This window comes from Gekko japonicus, unplaced genomic scaffold (assembly GCF_001447785.1).
Source record: "Gekko japonicus isolate JY-2015 unplaced genomic scaffold, Gekko_japonicus_V1.1 scaffold1407, whole genome shotgun sequence".
Classification (NCBI taxonomy): domain Eukaryota; kingdom Metazoa; phylum Chordata; class Lepidosauria; order Squamata; family Gekkonidae; genus Gekko; species Gekko japonicus.
The window spans coordinates 210647-230024 of NW_015167579.1; the positions used below are offsets into that span (position 1 = coordinate 210647).

General features: G+C 43.4%; 1 protein-coding gene across 1 annotated transcript in view; it reads left to right on the forward strand.

Moving 5' to 3' along the window:
* FBXL20 (F-box and leucine-rich repeat protein 20) overlaps window positions 1-19378 on the forward strand; it is a 119724-nt gene that overhangs the window by 34974 nt on the left and 65372 nt on the right. The window contains exon 2 of the mRNA XM_015413876.1: window positions 8999-9060. Coding sequence (XP_015269362.1) covers window positions 8999-9060 — 62 coding nt within the window. The remainder of the gene's footprint in view (window positions 1-8998; window positions 9061-19378) is intronic.

The following is a 19378-nucleotide window of genomic DNA, read 5'->3' on the forward strand; positions in this document are numbered from 1 at the left end:
AGGCATGATTGGATTAGGTGTGATACGCAGAGGGATTGTAGGCATGTATAAATCAGCATTGGTAATGACACAGGAAACCAACAGGGCTCAGTCCAGTCCAGGGGGATGCATTGTCTTAAGCTTCATTATCAGTTGCAATTCAGCAGTCTCTCTTCCTAATCTTTCTTTGAAATTCCTTGGTAAGAGAATTTCTGTCTCTCATACATGGGCTTTGTTTAACCAGACTCCCTCTCTGTCCGTTTTTCCCCTTGCCTCAGCGAGCAGTGCAGGGACACTTGAGGAGCTCTGTTTAACTGTGCTTCTAGGAAGCATTTTACCTCCGTTTTATTTCAGTTCAGCTGTTTCGACTGCCTTCAGTCTCACGTTCTGCACCCTGTTGGTTTGTTTTTTAAAATGGTCTTTCTTTGGTTATGCTGTTTGTAGCTAGGCCGATGGCTGCGAGAAACTCCTCTGAAGAAGCCTTTGTCTCCTCAGTAGAGGAGCTTCAAGAGATTTTGCTAGGGCTCAGATTCAGTAGAGGTCCTATGGTTCAATGGGATTGGTTGAGTTTTTAAGATGTTTTTCCAGGTGGGCTGGAACAAGTAAAACTTATCAGTATGCAGCCCAGTATTTCATGCCTCTAGATTAAAAAATGCCCTCAGACTACAGCTGCCAGACTTCAGGGGTCAACAGGAAATGTATAATGTCAATTTTGCTTACATATATACTGCTAGCCCTTTTATGAGGAAGGAGACTCTTTGTTTCTGTACTAATAAAACACTTTGTTTTCTTCACTACAAAATGTGTATTTTCTCAACTTTTATTTTTCCTTGTCTTTCAGCTGGCAAAAACTAAGACACGTGTTAAGGTGACATAGGGTGCCAAGGTGTGTGTGTGTGTGTGTATAAACATTTTCCCTCACATCTGGGGTGGTGTCTTTTTCAAGAACAAAAGGGTGGAAATTCTTGTTTTTTCCCTCTCTGAAATGTACAGAAATTTTACATCACTAGTGTTCCCTGCCATATGAGATGCAGTGGGTGGACGGGGCCTTTTCAGAAGTTGCACCAAAGTTATAGAACCCCCTATCCAGAGGTCTGACCCCCTTCTAGATTAGTGAAGTATGGGTGGATTAACCATTACCTTTCTGCCAGTTTTAAGTGCCGGTGAAGGCAAGGGAAGATCTCAACCTCAGACACTTCTGACTACATCATTTCTTGCTTTCCTTAAAACGGGACCTACCGGTAGTTTCTACGGCAGTGTTGTGTAATGGTAGGGCAAGACTGCCTGAATTGCAAAGTTTGCCTCCTGTGCTGCACAATGGTGACTAATTGTAAGTGAATCTGCTTATATGGAGACCACTCTTTAGCTCCATAAAGTACACACAGAAACATTAGTGGGATTGGACAGGACAGGCCTTTCTTTGGTCAAGATTCTTTTAGAAAAACATATAAGAACAGCTTCTATGAGGAAAGTAGCAATAGGGGGGAGCAGGGAAAAGAAACATATTTTTTTGTACTCTGGGGTACTGGGGTAACGAAAGAGCAATTGACTGTGGACTTGGCAAGTGCAGTCTCAAACCTTTGCTCAGCCCTTAATTCTCTCTCATCTGATTTACCTCACAGGGAGAGTAAAATAAGACATGGATGCCACGATGCCCATTCCAGACTCTTGTAGGAGAAGAAAAGCAGGCAAGAACTCGCAGACAATAAAACAGTTATTTATACATAGGGTATGTTATATACAGTATTGAACTACACTCGTTTCTGTTTCCAGCTTCACCAGATTTATCTGGAGGATAGTGATGAACTCTGACTGCAAAACAGAAAACTGCTCTAGCGCAATGGATACCCATATCCATCAGTTTTTGGGTGCAGTTTTAGCCTCCCCAGGGTCCTCTTGTTCACTGGAGTCCATGGAGCTCCTGGGGAAATGGGAGCCCTAGTACCCAGTTGAGAGCTCTCGAGATGTGCCGTCAGGGTTTCTTTGCTTGCTGAGTGTGAACTTTTGGAGGAGGCAAGGTTAAAAAAAAACTTGCATGGCCCTTTGTGTGTTATTCATCTTAGGGACTGACCAAGTCCACAGCTTCAGCGGTACTGTGTCCAGTCGATTTGCTGCTCATTGCAGGTAAAATTTGACACTGGAACCTGGACTCAGTAGGTTATGGGAGTGGCTGTCGCACCACAGACAGTAAACATTTCTTTGGGTGTTTGATTACATGTTGCTATGCCTATTCTTCAGTAGCAGTAGCTATTGGGTCACACTCCTACTGACTGGATCCTGTATTTAGTATGCTCTGTGCAAACCCCCCACCCCCACCGCCGCAATTCACACAGTTATCTCTGCATTGCTTGGTGTTTTGGCCTTGGTTTATAGTGTTGTTGTTGTTTTTTTACTTATCAGGGTATGTATCATAGATCTGGCAAGGTGGTTTTTTCTCTCTCAATGGATTTGTTAGACATTACTTTTTGTGCAGCTAATTAACATCTCTACCTTCTTGTAATTTGTCTCACATTTGTATCCATTTCTTTCTCCAAAGAGTTTGATGCAGCATACGTGGGGCTGAAGATGGTATCTTACCCAAGGTTAAACAGAGAACTTTGTGGGAATTTGATCAAGGTTTATTTATTTATTTATTAGATTTTTACCCCGCCCTTCTAGCAGAGCCAGCTCAGGGTTAGGTCTTCCCCATTCCATTCATTCACTATGGGCTCTGGCTCTTAATTTCCTCTCCTTTTTACCTACTCTGCAATTTAATTTGCATGGGAAAAGCATAGAAAATCAGAAAGGTAGATGGTGTTTCAGCAATTGTGGCTATGCCGAAAACCTTATTGTTGGGCCTTTTACTGCCCTGTCTGGATTGTAAAGAATAGTGGTGGGATAGGTTAACTGGTCTTGAAGGCTATGGTAGCAATGTCAGTCATCCTTGAAAATTGCTTCTTGAACCTACCAGCCCGAACATACCAGTGAAAACTTCCTTGTGTTCCTTCCTTTTTGTAAACAGTTGCTCAGCAGGGCATAGGGGCAAAACCCCAAGTAAACAAATTAAATTGGGAAAGCCATCAAGGCCATTTAGGTAGAGAGGCCTTCAGAATATGGCATTTTTTTCCAGTCATATATAGACTCTTATAGACTATAAGTCAACAAAACAGATGAAAAAGTTGGTGTTTGACAGTTATATAAGTACAGTTTGGTGTAGTGGTTAAGTGTGTGGACTCTAATCTGGGAGAACCGGGTTTGATTCCCCACTCCTCCACTTGCACCTGCTGATGTGACCTTGGGTGAGTCACAAGCTCTGGTACAGCTGTCCTTGAAAAAGAGCAGTTTGTGTCAGAGTTCTCTCAGCCCCGCCCACCTCACAGGGTGTCTGTTGTGGGGAGGGGAAGGGAAAGGAGTTTGTAAGCCGCTCTGAGACACCTTTGGGTAGTGAAGGGCGGGGTATAAATCCAATTTCTTCTTCTTCTTCTTCTACACCCAGCGGTCATTTCCTGCAGGAGAGCACAGGAGCGGAGCTCCGGCAGTAAAGAGCCCAGGGGGCGGGCACATGCAACAAGCCCCACCCCCTGCTCCCAGCAGCCCTCAGTCAGAGCAAGAAGCAGCCAGGAAAGCTGAAGAGCCCCCCCCCAAGACCCAAAACAGTCCAGTGGCACCTTTAAGACCAAGTTTTATTCAGGTACAAGCTCTCCCTCCTCTGCGAGGACAGATCTGCACGTCCCGTTCCCCCCCCCCCCCAAATAGCTAGCAATCCAAAACAGTCCAGTGGAGCCCAAGCGGTGGGTGTTGCCTTCTGACACACTTTTGGTGATGTCAGGGGATGTGGCGTATGCAAATAAGATGCTAATGAGTTATGCTAATGAGCTCCTCCACCTCTTTTTCTACGAAATGACCCCTGAGTACGCCCATTAACTGAGTTGTACTTAAAGCTGTGCATACCTGGGGCAGGCACCCGTTGATAGATTATGAAGTCCTTCCGTTTGGAAGGACTTGCTTCTAATTCGAATGCATGGAGAGCAAGACCACCACCCTTCCACCTCTCTTTGCAAGTGTGCTAAGAGAAGCAGCAGGGCAGTGAGGCAAGATCACTCAGAAGTGTAAAGGATTATTTTGTGGCTCCGACCCCTTGGCATTCCTCACTATGGCACACGCCTCCTGGTGCTCTGCTTGTATTTTCTGTTCTCAGGTCTCTTGGTCCAGTACCCATGGTTCTGAGCTTGACTCTGATGCAGTCTCCCCCTCTTCTTGTCACTGACTGTGTTGTCACATGCTTTTAGCTCAATGAGTCCTGGTTCTGAAAGAGGCTGTTGGCTTAGAGAACTGCTCTCTCTGCAGGACCATGGTTACCCTTGTAGGGAAGAAAAACAACGAAGCTTGCTGCTTTCCTTTTCACAGAAGGGAACTGTGGTCTTGCAGGAGTTTGTGATTCCCTCGTCATGCTGCTCATGAGAGAAAGGTGGAAGGTTCCTCTCAATGTGGATTTCATCCTCTGTTTCTTGGTTTTTTCCTAAGAATTATTTACCATGACATCCAAATCAGTGTCTGCTGGTTGGTGCCATGGTTCGCACACCTGTTTCGGATCGTGGCTTGCAATCGAAGTGCTAACCAGAGTTTGCTGATGGGGGGGGGGAATGGGGGGCACATGATATTCTGGTATGTGATGTTCGGCTCCAAGGCACAGTCTAGACAAGAGAGCAAAAAGTGCATGCAGGATTGGAGTCAAAAGCCAATTATAATTTTTAGGAGTCAATGTCAAGTTTTGAGATAATTGCGCAGGTGTGTGTTATTTTGCTAGCCTTTCAGAAACAAGTTATACACCACTCCACTGTAGCTTAGCTGTATGCTAACTGAACTTTTTATTTGTTTGTTCTTGCAGTTAAACGGTGATAGTACAACTAATAAAACTCTGAGCCACAATATCTGCATACCCGAACATTTGCATATAAGTGATAGGAAACCTGAACTGACTAGTCACTTTTTCCCCCTTGCTGTCAGGCGCTTTGTGTGTGTTTTTGACTGAACCTTAACATGTTGCCTCTGGCTTAAAAACAAAACAAAAATCCCGAGTTGTGTCACTTGTGAAATCATGCTGGCTGTCCTGCAGTTTCAGTTCTTCTTGATTACATTTCATATCCTTGCTTTCCCTTCCCCATTGCAAATTGTGGGTATATATCTGTAGAAATTCTACCCTGCTGTATTGTCAATTTTAATAGTTTTGGACATCTCCGTAATGAATCGTGGGTGGAGGGGGGCATACAGAGAGCTGCTCTCTGATATGCAACCAGCAAACTTCCACAAGTTCTGCCAACTGTCTATCTTTGGAGTGCAGGCTGGGGAAAAATGTTGAGGAAATGACCAACCCCCTGACCTCTCTAGCAGCCAACTCCGTTTCTGGCTGGCTGTAGTGATCTTTATGCAGGCCACACCCTAGGCTAGTAATCCCTGAGGTGGCAAACATATGTCTGTGCTGTACCACCTCAGACTGCTATGGGGCAGGGTACCTGCCTGACAGAATGTGCCTCCAAATGTAATTGTTTCATGCACATAGAAAATCTAATATGTGAAGAAAAGTTCTAGCCTCATCTCCCCGAAATGTTAGTTTCCTGTAAGTAAGGGATTTGTTTTTTGTACAAGGCAGAATTTTATGAACTTCCTGGCTATATGATGTATTAGCTCCTTATTGAGAATGAGATTTTTTAATGTGTGCATCAGGTGACTTGTTTATATAAAAAGTAACATAAATTAAGATTTCCTACCTGAAACAAACAAACAAAAAAACCCCATCTCACCAATTTTTTTAGAGGTAGGGTTAAAAATTAGAAAGCTAACCAAGCCAACATAGCAGTTGGTGTGGGCAAAGAAATTCTAGGGAAACCAGACTATCTAAAGTTTAACATGCTGCACTGAACAAAGGGTGACAAAGGCAGAAAACATTGAACTATAATAAAAAAGAGGGTGATACACACAATAGACAATATTGCAATACACTGCAATACCGTCTCCTATAGGTGCAATCACTTAGGTTAATCCACCTATATTATAAAGTTTTCCTTTATGGGTTAACATAAATTTATAAAATGTAAAGCCACAGGGAAAGAAAAACAAAATTCAAAAAATAACTATATTTACTATGAACTAATAAAAATCTATATTCAACTGTATCTGTTTGACAGTGTACTTTGGGCTAAGGACACAACAGAGTGAGACTCCCAAACACCACATACAGCCCTGTAGGGAAGAGATCTTGGCTTTTTATGTCCATTCAGAATTTGCCAAATATAAGCCAGTAGGACTATATTGTCCATCCACAAAAGCCAAGACCTAAAAAACTGACCTAAAAGTAGTCTTCAAAATTGGCAGCTATGCTGGGCTGCCAAATCGACAACAACTCCAAGCTCCAGCAACTGGTCTTTGGTGATTGGTGCCAGACCCCTGCGGCAATCAGTTCCCAACAACTTTCTTGCAAAGAAGTAAAAGTTTATTGAAACGTTGAAGTATGCAGGTTGTCTTTATACATCTCGTGTCAGAACTGGCAATAAGTGCGTGAAGCAAATAGATATACAGAATTCAAGAGGGTCCCCCCGATGGCCTGGAGTCAATCACGGAACAGGTAGAAGCCCGCCAAAGCTAACGGGTCCAGTTTCCCAGGAGAAAGCTGGTGCTAGACACCAAGGCCAAATGCTCATGTTACAGAGATAAAGAAACACTGAAGGCACAGAGAAAAGCAACTTAAAATTCCAGAGGGCCCGCTCCGCACTCCATGGCAGCTAGAGGCCTAGCTGACAATTGGAATTGTGTAAAACAATCTCAGCAAACAGAGTGGAATAATTTAGGCAGAATATAGCAATGTGGGGAAAGGGAATAACATTTTAAAATTGGGAAAGTTTAAGAATTAAATTATATTAATCAGATACTAGGGTGACCTCTCAACTTGGACCAGCTATTACTCATTTATCTCCCTACAAGACCATTTCCAATAACTTTCTGCAGTTATTGAGTCATTAATGAGTTCGTGACAATTCTCAGATTCTGTTTCTTGTGATATTTCCTCAGATGCACTATTTCTGTATGCCTGTCCCTTTTCCTTCAGAAAACGAACCATCTCGGCAAAAGTCTTCTTCATGGTCTCTGTCAGCTCGTTGGTCTTTAAATTTAGATTGTCTTCCTGCTCTGTTGTGACAGGGCCTACCCTCCCTTTCCCGCTTCGTACATATGAATCCCCAGTTCCTCTCTTTTCTCAGACCTAGCCATGGTACTGGCGCCACCAAAATTTGTGCTAACCGTGGTTAGCTTTAATGCTGTGAGGACTAGGTTTTAGCCATGGTGGAGAACCTAGGTGAGGCTTTCAAGAGTGATACGATGGCATGGTTTAAGTGAGCCTCTTCTGTTTTGCGAGAATTATAATCCATTAGCCATGTTAGCCTTTACCATGGGTAGGTATGAGCATACCGTCCTGTGCATTAACAAAAAAAAGTTCATAATCTGTGACTTGAACAGATTCTACCAACTTACATGAATTTATTTTACAAAAATTTTATTCTGCTTCTAGTTTTGGGATAGGCAAGAAAGGGCTAGGGAGGGCAGGATGTTCTGCCTCCTGACCAACAGAAATCTTTCTCCTGACCAATAGAAATCTTTCTTTACCTGCTCCCTCTGTAACGTAGGAGACTTTGCCGGCCTTTGCCCACACACTTTCAAGCACAATGGAAAGTGCTAGGAACTTGCTTTTTAAGGAAATACATGAAATCTGAGACTCTCGGGTGATTGAATTGTGAACCTGATACTAATATCTTCACTCGGCATATGTGGTTGTGGTATTATGTAGCAACTTCCATCATGGAAGCCCAAGTTCAAGCAAAACTATCATTCTCTTTTTGATTGTGGTACTTTCGGATCAGGGGTAAGCTTGAAATCCCAAAGACAGGAGTTGAGAGATGGTGATAAGTTAACATTACAGAGCCAAATGAGCCAGTGGTGTAATTTGAGTATAAATGACTCATTGTAATATCAAGTATAGCTGTCTGACCCAAGTCATGTTCCACTTTCCCATAACCCAGAGAGCAGGTAAAAATCAGTGAGACCCATGCTAAGGTCAGAATAAAATTTTCAAGATGACCATGAACCAAATAACTCACTTCCCAGAAAGCAAAAAAGGCCCCAAGGATTGCTAGTGAGTTTGGTCCTAAGGAGTATTTTTATCTCACAGGATAGTAGAATCTACTGGGTTAACCTAATAGAAGACTGTACTAAGGCCACTCTCCTTATCCCCAGTCTAACTGTAACAGACCCATTTGCTCCAAAAAGAGTGAAAACGCCAAGGTTCTTCCCAGTCCCAACAGCCCACTACTAAGCTGCCAAAATAAAGAAATATCGTAAAAATCAGGCTTCTTAACTTAGATAGACTTCCTAGACATTATTCTGGCTAGCTTAGGCCCAAGCATCGCAGTGGAGAAAGTTTTGTTTCCCCTCGCTGGTGAGGACCCAGTAGTCTCCCACAAAGTTGCCTTTTTTGCCTTAGCTGCAAAGAAAATTCGATCCAAATTGGTATCCAAAGACTAGGCCAGCAAAACGTTATTCTTTTCTATAGCCTGCCAGACAAATATCTGAAGGACCACTTTTATTAAATTAGTTTTAATTGTTACGGAAATGTAACTTTGTTTGGTAACAACACGGTTTTATCATTTCATTTACCCATTGTTATTTCACGTTTGTTCTTGTTTGCAACGGACCAACATCTGTAGAATACAAACAGAACATTGTGGTTTACAATACGATTTGAAACCAAGTTTAAAAATAAAGCTGTAATCTGAGTGGGTGACGTAGGGGAGGGTTTAGCAGGCAATTTAAAGGCCCCCCATTCAGATTCCTAAAAACCTCTCTCTTCCCACCAGTAAAGTGCCATCAATCAGATTTGCTTCTGTTAAAGCCTCCCCTGTGTCACAGTCACCTGGTTTTTATAAGAAACTGTGATCCATAATGACCATGCAAAAGGCTAAATGTGTTTTATTGCTTTTTCTTTCACCTACAGATGTTCTCAAATAACGATGAGGCCGTGATCAATAAAAAGCTCCCCAAAGAGCTCCTGCTTCGGTAAGCTGTCTTCTGGTTTGTTTAATGCTAGACTGTGAGTTTAGGCATCATCAGCATGAATGGGAGGCCTTGGTTTGCCGCAAGTTAAAAAAAAATCCCCATATTTTGCAGCTTAGCTAACAAAATTGTGCAAATCCTGACTCGATCCATCAGTTGGGTCAGTGTGGTTGGATTTGATGCTGTTTTTCAGCACCAGGAGCAAAAGTTGGGACACCAGCATAGGCGCAATATATTAGCACTTCCCCAAATAGTATTGTTCTGTGCCCCTCAATTGCCCAGGTGTTGAGAAATCCATGAGTGCAGCCTTACAGTGTTTTGCTTTCTTTGGATTAGGGAAAGCTGTGGGGATTTTTGGTGTCTTTGTTATCTGTTTGCAAAGAAAATAAGGAGAGCCTATTGGAAGCGAGCAGGGCTTTTAAAACAAGCCACAACAGCTTACAGCAAACAAGTGCACCTTCGCTTGTTGGTGGTTTATACCCACCGCGTTTCACCCTTCAACCAACTGCAGCTCAAAATTTTCAGGTCTACACATTGTTTATGTGCCTCTTCCACCAGCTTTGCCTTCCAAAGGTGGGGCATTGTGAGCGTGAGGCAGGGAAGAGATTTCTGGCTTTGAAGGAACATTAATGTTCTTTTTTTGTGTGTCCTTGATAATCCATTGGTAATCCTTCATGGTAATAAAAATTGCTAAACAGTATAATAGCAAACCTCCACTTCCCTCTGGTTATTCTGGTAATTGCCTATGTGTGTTGAACATGGGAATGTATCGATGCTGGGTCCTTTGAACATCCCAGTGGCTTTCAGTGTCATCAGCCAAGGTGTTCTGGGCTGCATGGCTGATATGATCCTGTGGAGCATAGTTTTTAATGGCTTCATTAAAATTTAGGTCTCAGAAGTGGTGCTGGGAAATGGCCGTTGGATCCTTTGGCCTGTGAGGTTCTCTGGGTTCCATTTTATTTTCCCTGCTGTTTTGTTCATGTGAAATTGCCCAGGGTGATGTCTGACGATCTAGGGTGCAGGTGACATGCAGCTCCATCCGCCTTTCCCATCAGATCCTAGAATGTCAGTTCTGCACCAGTGTCTGAGATCAGTGAAGGATTAAGCTTCTGTTTTAAGCCTCTAATCTTGATAAGATGAAAGTTAATGTGAGTTGCTGGGGGGGAAACGTTAGGCTTAGAAAGTTCTCTGCATGCGCCCTTAAAAATTAGGTGTATAACCTGGGTGGATTTAAGGTAATATCTAATTCTGAACATATCCACAAAATGTGGATCAACAAATCCATATAATAAATTCATTTACAGAGAAGGAGCACATTTCTGTAGATTTGGGTACCTCCAGGTTTGTGAAAAAGTACTAAAAGTTTTAGAAGATGGGGGGAGTTGAAATTTTCCCAAAAAGTACAAATCTTGTGAGTCCGCAGTAACCACTTTGGGGTGGGTTGCCTAATAACCAAAGCACTAGTAACCATGGGCAATCCCAGCAGCAGCAACTTGGGACAGGACCATAAAATGGTGAGTAGGGCAAAATACAGGAAAAGCTAGGAAGAAAGACAGAATGTAGAAAAGGGGAGGTGGAAGAGGAGCCTGGAAAAAGGGGGAGATGGAGAAGAAAAGGGGAGTGAGGAAACGTCTGCAAAGAGAATAGAAAACACAGTGCGGGGGGGGAAGCTGAGAAAAGACAGGGAGGCGGGATGTTGAATGTGGGGGAAAGGGAAGAAGAGCATGGAGGGGAAATAGAGGAAACAGAGAGAGAAACCCTAAAAAGAGGGAGCAGGTGTGAACCAGTGTGGAGGGGAACGATTTCCTTCCTCTTATTCATGGGTCCTCTGTTTATTCATCACTAACCATAGAAACTCAGGTAGGGGTGATGCCTAACAGGAAGGTCTCTTTCTTAGGTTGCTACTCCTGCAGCACTTTTCTTAGAAGAGACCCAGTCTTTGATCACACATGCCTTCATTGGCATCCAGATCAGATTACTGTAATGTGCTCTATCTATGACTGCCTTTGAGGCTGTTTGGAAACCACAGCTGATGCAAAATAAAGCTGCAAGAGAGACACCAGTCCTTTGCCATCTTCACTGACTTCCTGTTTATTTCCTGGGCCAAGTCAAAGTGCTGACTTTGATCTTTAAAGCGCTAAATATCCTGGGCCCAGGATATCCACCTCTTCCAGTATTGGGCATACCTCATTCACCCTAGAGCTGCGGTGGCTCAAGTGGTTAAGACGCTGAACTGCAGACTGGAAGGTCGGCAGTTCAGCAGTTCAAGACCCGAGTGTGCCACATGACGGAGTGAGCTCCCGTCTCTAGTTCCAGCTCCTGCCAACCTAGCAGTTCGAAAGCAAGAAATTGCAAGTAGATAAATAGGTACCGCTTCGGTGGGAAGGGAACAGCGTTCCATGCGCCTTGGCATTTAGTCATGCCGGCCACATGGCCACAGAAACATCTTCGGACAGCACTGGCTCTTCGGCTTGGAAACAGAGATGAGCACCGCAACCCTAGAGTTGGATTTGACTGGCTTTCGAGCAAGGGAAAACTTTACCTTTACCATTCACCCCGGTCTTCTTCTGAGGCCATGTTTCATCTTCCCCTGTCATCTGTGGCAGAGTGCTTTTTCAGTAATTGTGCCTGCCCTTTAGATTCTTTTTCCCAGAAGCTCATTTGTCTCCATCACTGCTTGCTTGTCAGCAACTTGGGAAAAACTGTTGTTCTTGTAGGCACCCGGAAGCTCAATAGCTACTTTGTCTTAATGCTGTTTATTTAATATCTCTGCTGCTTTTTGCATAGCTTTTTAATGTTTCCCCTTTTCCCCCAGGGGAACCCAAAATTGTTTACAGAAAGAAAAACAAATTATGCTTTTTAAAAAAGTTTATATGTTCTTATTAATGGCCTTGAATGCCAGGGTGGAAGAATGGCGGCATTAAAGATGTTTTAAATAAGTAGAGTGCTCTGTAGGTAAAGGCAAAGGAAATGAAACCCGGATCCCTGCTAGACACCAATGGTACCCATTGCAAACCATGTCCTGTCCTGCTAGCCCGCAACATACATTTGTTTGACCATACTAAGATTATTTCCAAAAGCTTGTATGAAACTGGTGGATTTCCTGTAAGTGAAATAGGAACCTGCTCAGGAAATAGGAACCTCCTGGTGGTCCTGGTGGTCCCTGGCCCGAGAGAGGTCCGGCTGCCCTAAACCAGGGCCGGGGCTTTTTAGCCCCTGCCCCCCCCCCCACCTGGTGGAACTCTCTACCGGAAGACATCCGTGTTCTGCGGGAGTTCTTACCCTTCCGCAGGGCATGAGAGACAGAGATGTTCCGCCAGGCCTTCAGTTGAGGACAGCGATGGGGACAGTATAACATCTGGCACTTTCATATACTTCCCCATCTCTCATAACCCTTCCCCCAGGGAGGCTGGGGAGCTGAATTTCCCCCCCCCACCACCATCTAGTATATGTATATTGTTTTTATCTATTGATCTTCTTTTAGGCGGTTTTAATCTTGATTTTAATTTATAGAATTTCTGTATATTACTTTGTTGTAAGCCACCCTGAGCTCTACCTGTAGGGAAGGGCGGCCAAGTAAATCTAATTTAATAAATAAATAAATTGCAGCAGTGCTGTAAACTAGCATTCCCAAGTATGCCCGCAGAATGAAAGTAAATTGCCTAAGAATTAGAGTGTTGGTTGCATTTAGTCAGAAGCCAAGGTAGGTAGTTGATGCTATCCAGTAGATGGACAGTACAGTGGATTTTAATGGGCTGAGACTGGAGTAACTCCACATAAAGATTGCACTGTGAGTGTCAGCCTCAAACTTGGTTGAAACTGCATATTGACTATCTGGGGCAAGTCATGTGCTAATAAGGCTGCGTTCAGGGTAGAACATGACCTCCAGTTCTCTATCAGAGCCACTGTTAAATGTGACCCTGATACTGCAGAAATGAGATAATGTTAAGCTGTCGTATCAGTATCATTAGAAATTCAGAGTGGACATAACTTAAAGTGCAAAGAAGTTCAGTAAGTAGTACTTGCTTCTGGCAGTCCGAGTAAAGGAAGAAGAAGCAACTTGATTACCATTAAAGAGACACTGGAAATCGATTTTAAGGCAGAGGGCAATAGGTAACTTGCATATTCTTCTAAATTCTTTTCAGCCAGCCTTTTAACGAATGTGGCTGGTACCATGGTAGCTCCTTTGACTGATCCTACAACAGCAGAACCCAAAGTGTCTACCAGCGTGCTTCCTGGCACCCACTTTCTTGAGTCTGCGGGGGGAGGGTCAAACTCTAAAGGGTCCCGAATGGAAGAGAAAACAAAAATAAAGCTTCAAGTTGCACCCTACCATCTGACTGACTAGCAAAACACCAAGCTCATTCCAGATAGCCATGTTACAGGCGTACATATGCCTTCTGACTGGCCAAAACCCCAAGATTTCCTTACATCCCTGGCCTTGGAAATCTCAAGGACCAAACCTGTTCTTCTTTCGTCAGTAATTAAAACCATACAACCTCTTTTCCCTAAAGCAAAGTGTGGGTCCCAGATTTCCACAGGCTCTGTGGTGCGGGAGGTCCTTCAGGAAAGGCCAGGAGACATTGGCTTTGCTGCTGGAGACACCCCCTTCCGAAGTAGTGAGCTCCACTGTAGGAGGATATTTGGCTTGGCACCTCCCAACATTTTGTGATTGGTCCTGGCCCCATGGCAGTCATTTTGTGGTGGCTTTCACTACCATTTTGCAAAATTCCAGAAGTGTCCACAGACTCAACAAACTTGGGAACCCCATCAGTGTTCCCTCTAAGCTGAGTTAGTGTGAGCTAGCTCACACTAACTCAGCTTAGAGGGAACATTGGACCCCATCTTACCCTATTCTTATTCAGAAATTGTCGGGTACACACAACGGAAGAAGCCAAGTCAGTCTCTTGAATCTTGATTTGCTGATTTCAGAGACTGTGAGAGATAGAATGAATTTGTTCTGTCTTTTATTTTTAATATGAGATCTCAGGGCCTTTTAGAAAAGGCTCAGGGTTGACCTCAGCAACCTGTATTTTGAAACCCAGAAATCGACCGTGTTTTTCTAGTGCTAGCTGAGACTCTCCAGAGCCTCCCCCAAATACCATATCATGAAACTGAGTGTACAGATAGACTATACTCCTAGAATATATTACCACCACCTTTCTGCTCCAGGCTTGCAAGTTATACCAGTTTTTTTTTACCCTCCCTGACTAAACGTCAGCAGTTCCTCTAAGGTGGCTCGCACGTGTATACCGGCAAGGAGCAGCCATCACCTGCTTGAGTGCAAACGGTGGATTCTAATGTTCAGAAAGAGATTCGGGGAGCCGGTAAGACAAGTTTACCAATCCAGTTAGTTCAGGTTATGGATACCGTAAAAGTTAAAGAGTTGTTGTAGATTGACAAAGGCTGCTTCACATGATGGAGACAGAGAATTGGTTTTGAGCGTTGTGCTACATCGGGGATCCCCAGCGTGGTGCCTGTGGGTGTTTGCCGACACCTTTCTTAGTGCCTACCAGTGGGTGGGGTCAGGGTGGGGTTTTGCCCATCTTCTGATTGACCACTGGCGATTTGGTTGGCTGCACAGTTTTCTAGAAACCTGACTTTGACAGCAGCTGTCACCATGGCGCAAGCACTGTGTGACTGAAGGTAAGCTGCGGCAGCCATTTTTGTGGCTGGTTCCGCCTCCTGTATCAGCCATTTTGTGGTTGCCCCCACCATGCTGTGCCAGAATGCCAAAGGTCCCTGCAGGCTCAATACGGTTGAGGGTCCCTGGGTTACCTTACACTGGCTGCTGGATATAGCATCAGTTAGGTTGAAAAGTGGTCTCTTGCTTGTAAGCTTGTTTGTTTAATTTACAAGATTTTGTTTCTTAGCTGTGAAGCAAACTGTGCGGGGCCTTGGGCCATCATATTCTGTCAGCTGAATATCACAGGGGTCCTCTGAGGATTAGATAAGTGTATACTGTTAAAACCCCCCCAAAAAAAAGAAAGAAAGAAAGAGAAAGAAAGAAAGAAAGAAAGAAAGAAAGAAAGAAAGAAAGAAAGAAAGAAAGAAAGAAAAGCCCTTGAGGGAGAAAAAAGAATGGGAACCTGTGTCTCCATTGCTGGAAGCTTATTAATCTGGTGGCTTAATGGGAAGCAATCTTGCAGGCCCCTTCTGTTTGCCCGTGACCTGCAGGCTCAGAGCGATTTACAGTTACTCAAGACATTTGGACTAACAATATTCGTGGGGGATAGGGAAGACAACATACAGTATTTTTAATTACACACACATTGTAGCTGGCCGGAGGATTCATCTGCGGGCTGGATCAGTCATGTTCCGATGGCATGTATTCTTGTTGGCTGGCTGATGATGTCAGGGCTTCTTGATGTCGCGCTGCCACACTGCCACTGCCTGGCCGACTCGCTCCGCTGCAGGGATGCCGAAACAGATCTTTCATCTTTTGATCTTGCTGCGCCACAAAAGTCACACTCAGCAGCTAATATGGTCCCGTATTTGTGCTACTAGTTTGTTGTGTGTGTTTTTAATAGATGCAACATATGTGTTTGGATTCTCTGGAAAGCAGACCAAAGCCTGGTGGCCCTTGGTGAACCAGTTTGCAGGTCTTATGTCTGTATTGTGATATCTTCCATCCTCTAAGGAGTACAAGGCATCACATGTGGCGTTATTCTGCAGGCCATTATTCTGCCCCTCCTCCTCCTCCCTCCCCCTGCCCGCTCAAGGTTCTTCAATCTGACTCGTCCTGCCAAGAAAGCAGGAAAAGATTTCGGGATGGTGCCTTTATTGGTTCTTCACACTATGAACACTGCACAGAGCATCAGTATTAAGGAATAAGCTAGTTGTGCTTCGCTGAATGCTGTAATACAGTAAAGAACTGGGGTGGAGTAGGATTCTTTGCTTAGCTCTGCACTGTTGAGAGGAACTCAGTTATAATAAGTTTCTCTCTCAAAGAAATCCTGGTTTCAAATGAAATCAGAAATTCAGGTAAATGCATAGTATCTTAAAACAGTTTGTGACTGTTGCAGACTTTTGAAAACCTGCTTTTCTTTGTAAAGAAAGAACTGTGGGGAAAATATCTTCACAAGTCATTGTACAGCACAATAGAGGCAGTGTGCTGTAGTGGTTAACAGGCTGAACCAGGATCAGAAGGACCTGAGTTCGAATTTCCATTCTGCCATGGAGCTCGCCAGGTATCTTGGGCCTCAGCCTAACCGACCTCATAGGTTTATAATGAGAATAAAGTAAGCCAGGAAGAACCATGTTTGCCACTGAACAACATGAAAGCTTATACGCAGAATTAAACTTCGTTGGTCTTAAAGGTGCCACTGGACACAAACTTTGTTCCAAATGAATGATGTTTATTTGCGGTCAAAGACCATTTATCAAAATATTACGTGTCCGTTAAATACAAGCAAATTAGATTTCAGCTCTAAAAATAAACATATAACCTTAAAATCATTAAAATGTTAAAAGGAGAAAAGTTTAACTGTCCATTATATCAAAATAATTATGAGATGTTTTAAACCAAACTACTTATGAGTCATTCAAAGGTAAATGAGGATTCTACTTGATCTGCTGCTTATTGTGAAATGTTACCAGTTGCAAGCAGAATTTTGCTATTTGTCTGGAGATCTGCTGATTTCCTTCTATTAAAAGTCTCTCTAGATCAGCACTATCTGCATCAAGTGCTGGTCTGTCCAAGAGGGGGGCAATAAGCTTACCCCTATAAACTTGATGAAAAGGACAGCGAAAGAACATGTGGGCAAACTGTGTTCTGTTGCTTCAGACCAGCATGGCTACCCACCTGAATCCATGTTTTCTACTCTGAGCTCCTTGCAGGAAGGACAGAATAAAAATGTACCAGATACATGGTGTGATATCATGATACTTTTATGTTAGGCTTGATAGTGGGAACCAAGAACGTGGCACCACACATTTCACTCACTTGGTTCTGGTGCGTGACTCCTTTCATTCCTTATCTGCCCAGTATTTACCACCAGCCCTTGCTTCTCGTTGAGATTATTTACCTTTGTGGGGTGGCAAAAGCTGGAAGGAACTCTGGAAAGAAGCAGCACCTTCTCATGCCGATTCTAGCGCAGCCCTTTCTAGAAAAATATATCGCTTATCATGGCTGCAGATTGTAAAAGAAATACTATCTGGGGTCATGGCTGTTACACTATCTGAAAACAGGCAATGTACTATATATCATTTTCTGAAATAGTAACAGTAATAATTGTGTTAAATATTCAAGAGATTTATGGCGTAGCCTCCAAGATTATATGTAGACTGTTAAGTTTTAAGTACTTCAATTGACAATTATAGCTACAACCCTTCACACTTTTACTCGGAAGTATCTAATAACTTGGAAACATTGTGATGTTTAAAATAATTATTTTAATTAACTTTTCCCCTCTTTGTGATTCATATTGTTGATTTAACTTGCTGATTTAAATCAGTCCGATGTGCTTTGAGCCAAATTTTGCTGCTCAGAAACAGAACATGCAGGTCTGCTCTTGGCATAGTCAGGTTTCTGTTGTCCCAACAGGATACATGCCTACTGTTGGGAGCGGGAGAGACTGTCTGTATTCAGCAGTATACTCTGAGCTGATATTTACTTTTCTTTGAGCCCTTCTGAAAAACTTCTGTGCTGTCAGAGAATTACTGATATTGAAACATGGCAGAGACTGCTCTTAAAATGAATAAATAAGGGAGGGGATTATCTCATTTTGTCCCACAGCTCTGTGAGATAGGCTGGGCTGAGAGTAAGGATTTGATGATAGGCCTCCCTCACCCATAACCTTTTCCTGCCTACATTACATTTGCTCTTGTAGACATCCTTCATTGATAGCAAGACGGTTTGTTTGCCTTGGGGAGGGGCCTCCTATTAAGGTGACAGACAGACTCTCCCCAAGGCCTCTTTATACTTGAAGGAGAGGTCAGAAAGCAGGATAGTGGTTGCAAACTCTTACGCCACTGTAAATTGGTTAGTCTTGAAAGTATGTGTCTTTTTTTTTAACCCCCCCTGCAACAGCAGACTAACATCTTTTCCCTTCTGGAATTTCTCCTGACAAAGCCAAATTGAACGTTCAAGGCTTTGCCAGATTCTGCTTTTGAGGACAAATAAAGCCAAGCTTACAAAAAGTTGAATAGTTCTGAGAAATGGAAAGTTTATGGTGTGTGTACTGTGAAAATTCATTAATGCAGATTGGCAGGGCAGTCTTTGAAAGAGAGCCTTATCAAGAGGACTGTCTTGTAAATGGGAATCAGTTTCTACAAGACAAAGGCCGGTGTGTTTCCACACAGTGCTGCTGTGTTAAGTTCTTGTTCCTTCGTTCCAAGGAAGGTCTTGACGTCTCATGTACGCGGGTGTTGAGTGAAAAGCATTATTTTCCTCCTATTCAGTCGTGGCAGCGTGGACAACGGGTGGCTTCTAATTGAGATTACTTTGCAATGAGATTCCTGTGTCATGCCTGACACTGAAGGCTTGTTTGCCCCTTCTGCAACCACTTCATCATGTGCTGGAAACCCCAGAAGAAGCAAAGAAGGACAGGAGTTACTATGCCAGCACTGTTCTATGCAAGGATGTACACAGAATTTTTTATTCAGGTCAATTTCAGCTTGGTTAAGCATCTGTCACATCTGCAGTTTGGTAAGCAGGTTTGTGTGTATGGTTTGGGGGTTGAATGTGGTCCCCACCCCACCTCGAGACTAGTTCAGAACCCCACAAGAAATTTTTGGCCAGAGTAGTGTAATGATTAAGAGCGGCAGACTCTAATCTCTGAAGATCCAGGTTTGATTCACCACTCCTCCACATGAAGCCTGCTGAGTGACCTTCGGCCATGCATAGTTCTCGCAGAACTTTCTCAGCCCCACCCCCCTCCCAAGGTGCCCGTTGTGGGGAGAGGAAGGGAAGGAGACTGTAGGCTGCTTTGAGACTCCTTAGGGCAGATAAAAGTGGGGTATAAAAACCTCCTCCTCTTCTTTACATATCTATGAGTAACGTGACAGCTCGAGTGGTAGGTCAGGGAGACTGCTTGCTTGGGGAGAATTATTGCTTTTCCCAAGCAAATAGCTGATTTCATTCTGTGATAGAGAGTCTACAGATAAGCCTGTGACTTAGCATTTTATTTTGCACCAGAATACATGCTAGGTTCTATATCCAGTTTAGACATAGCCGTTATAGCACTGTACTTGTAATCTGAGGAACAGACCTAGTTCATCTTTCTGTCTTCTGTGAAGTCCCATAATATACAATTATCTTTGTGGGAAAACGTACAATTAAAATCTAGATTTTCTAAGGATGCGACACAGGGTTTTGAGG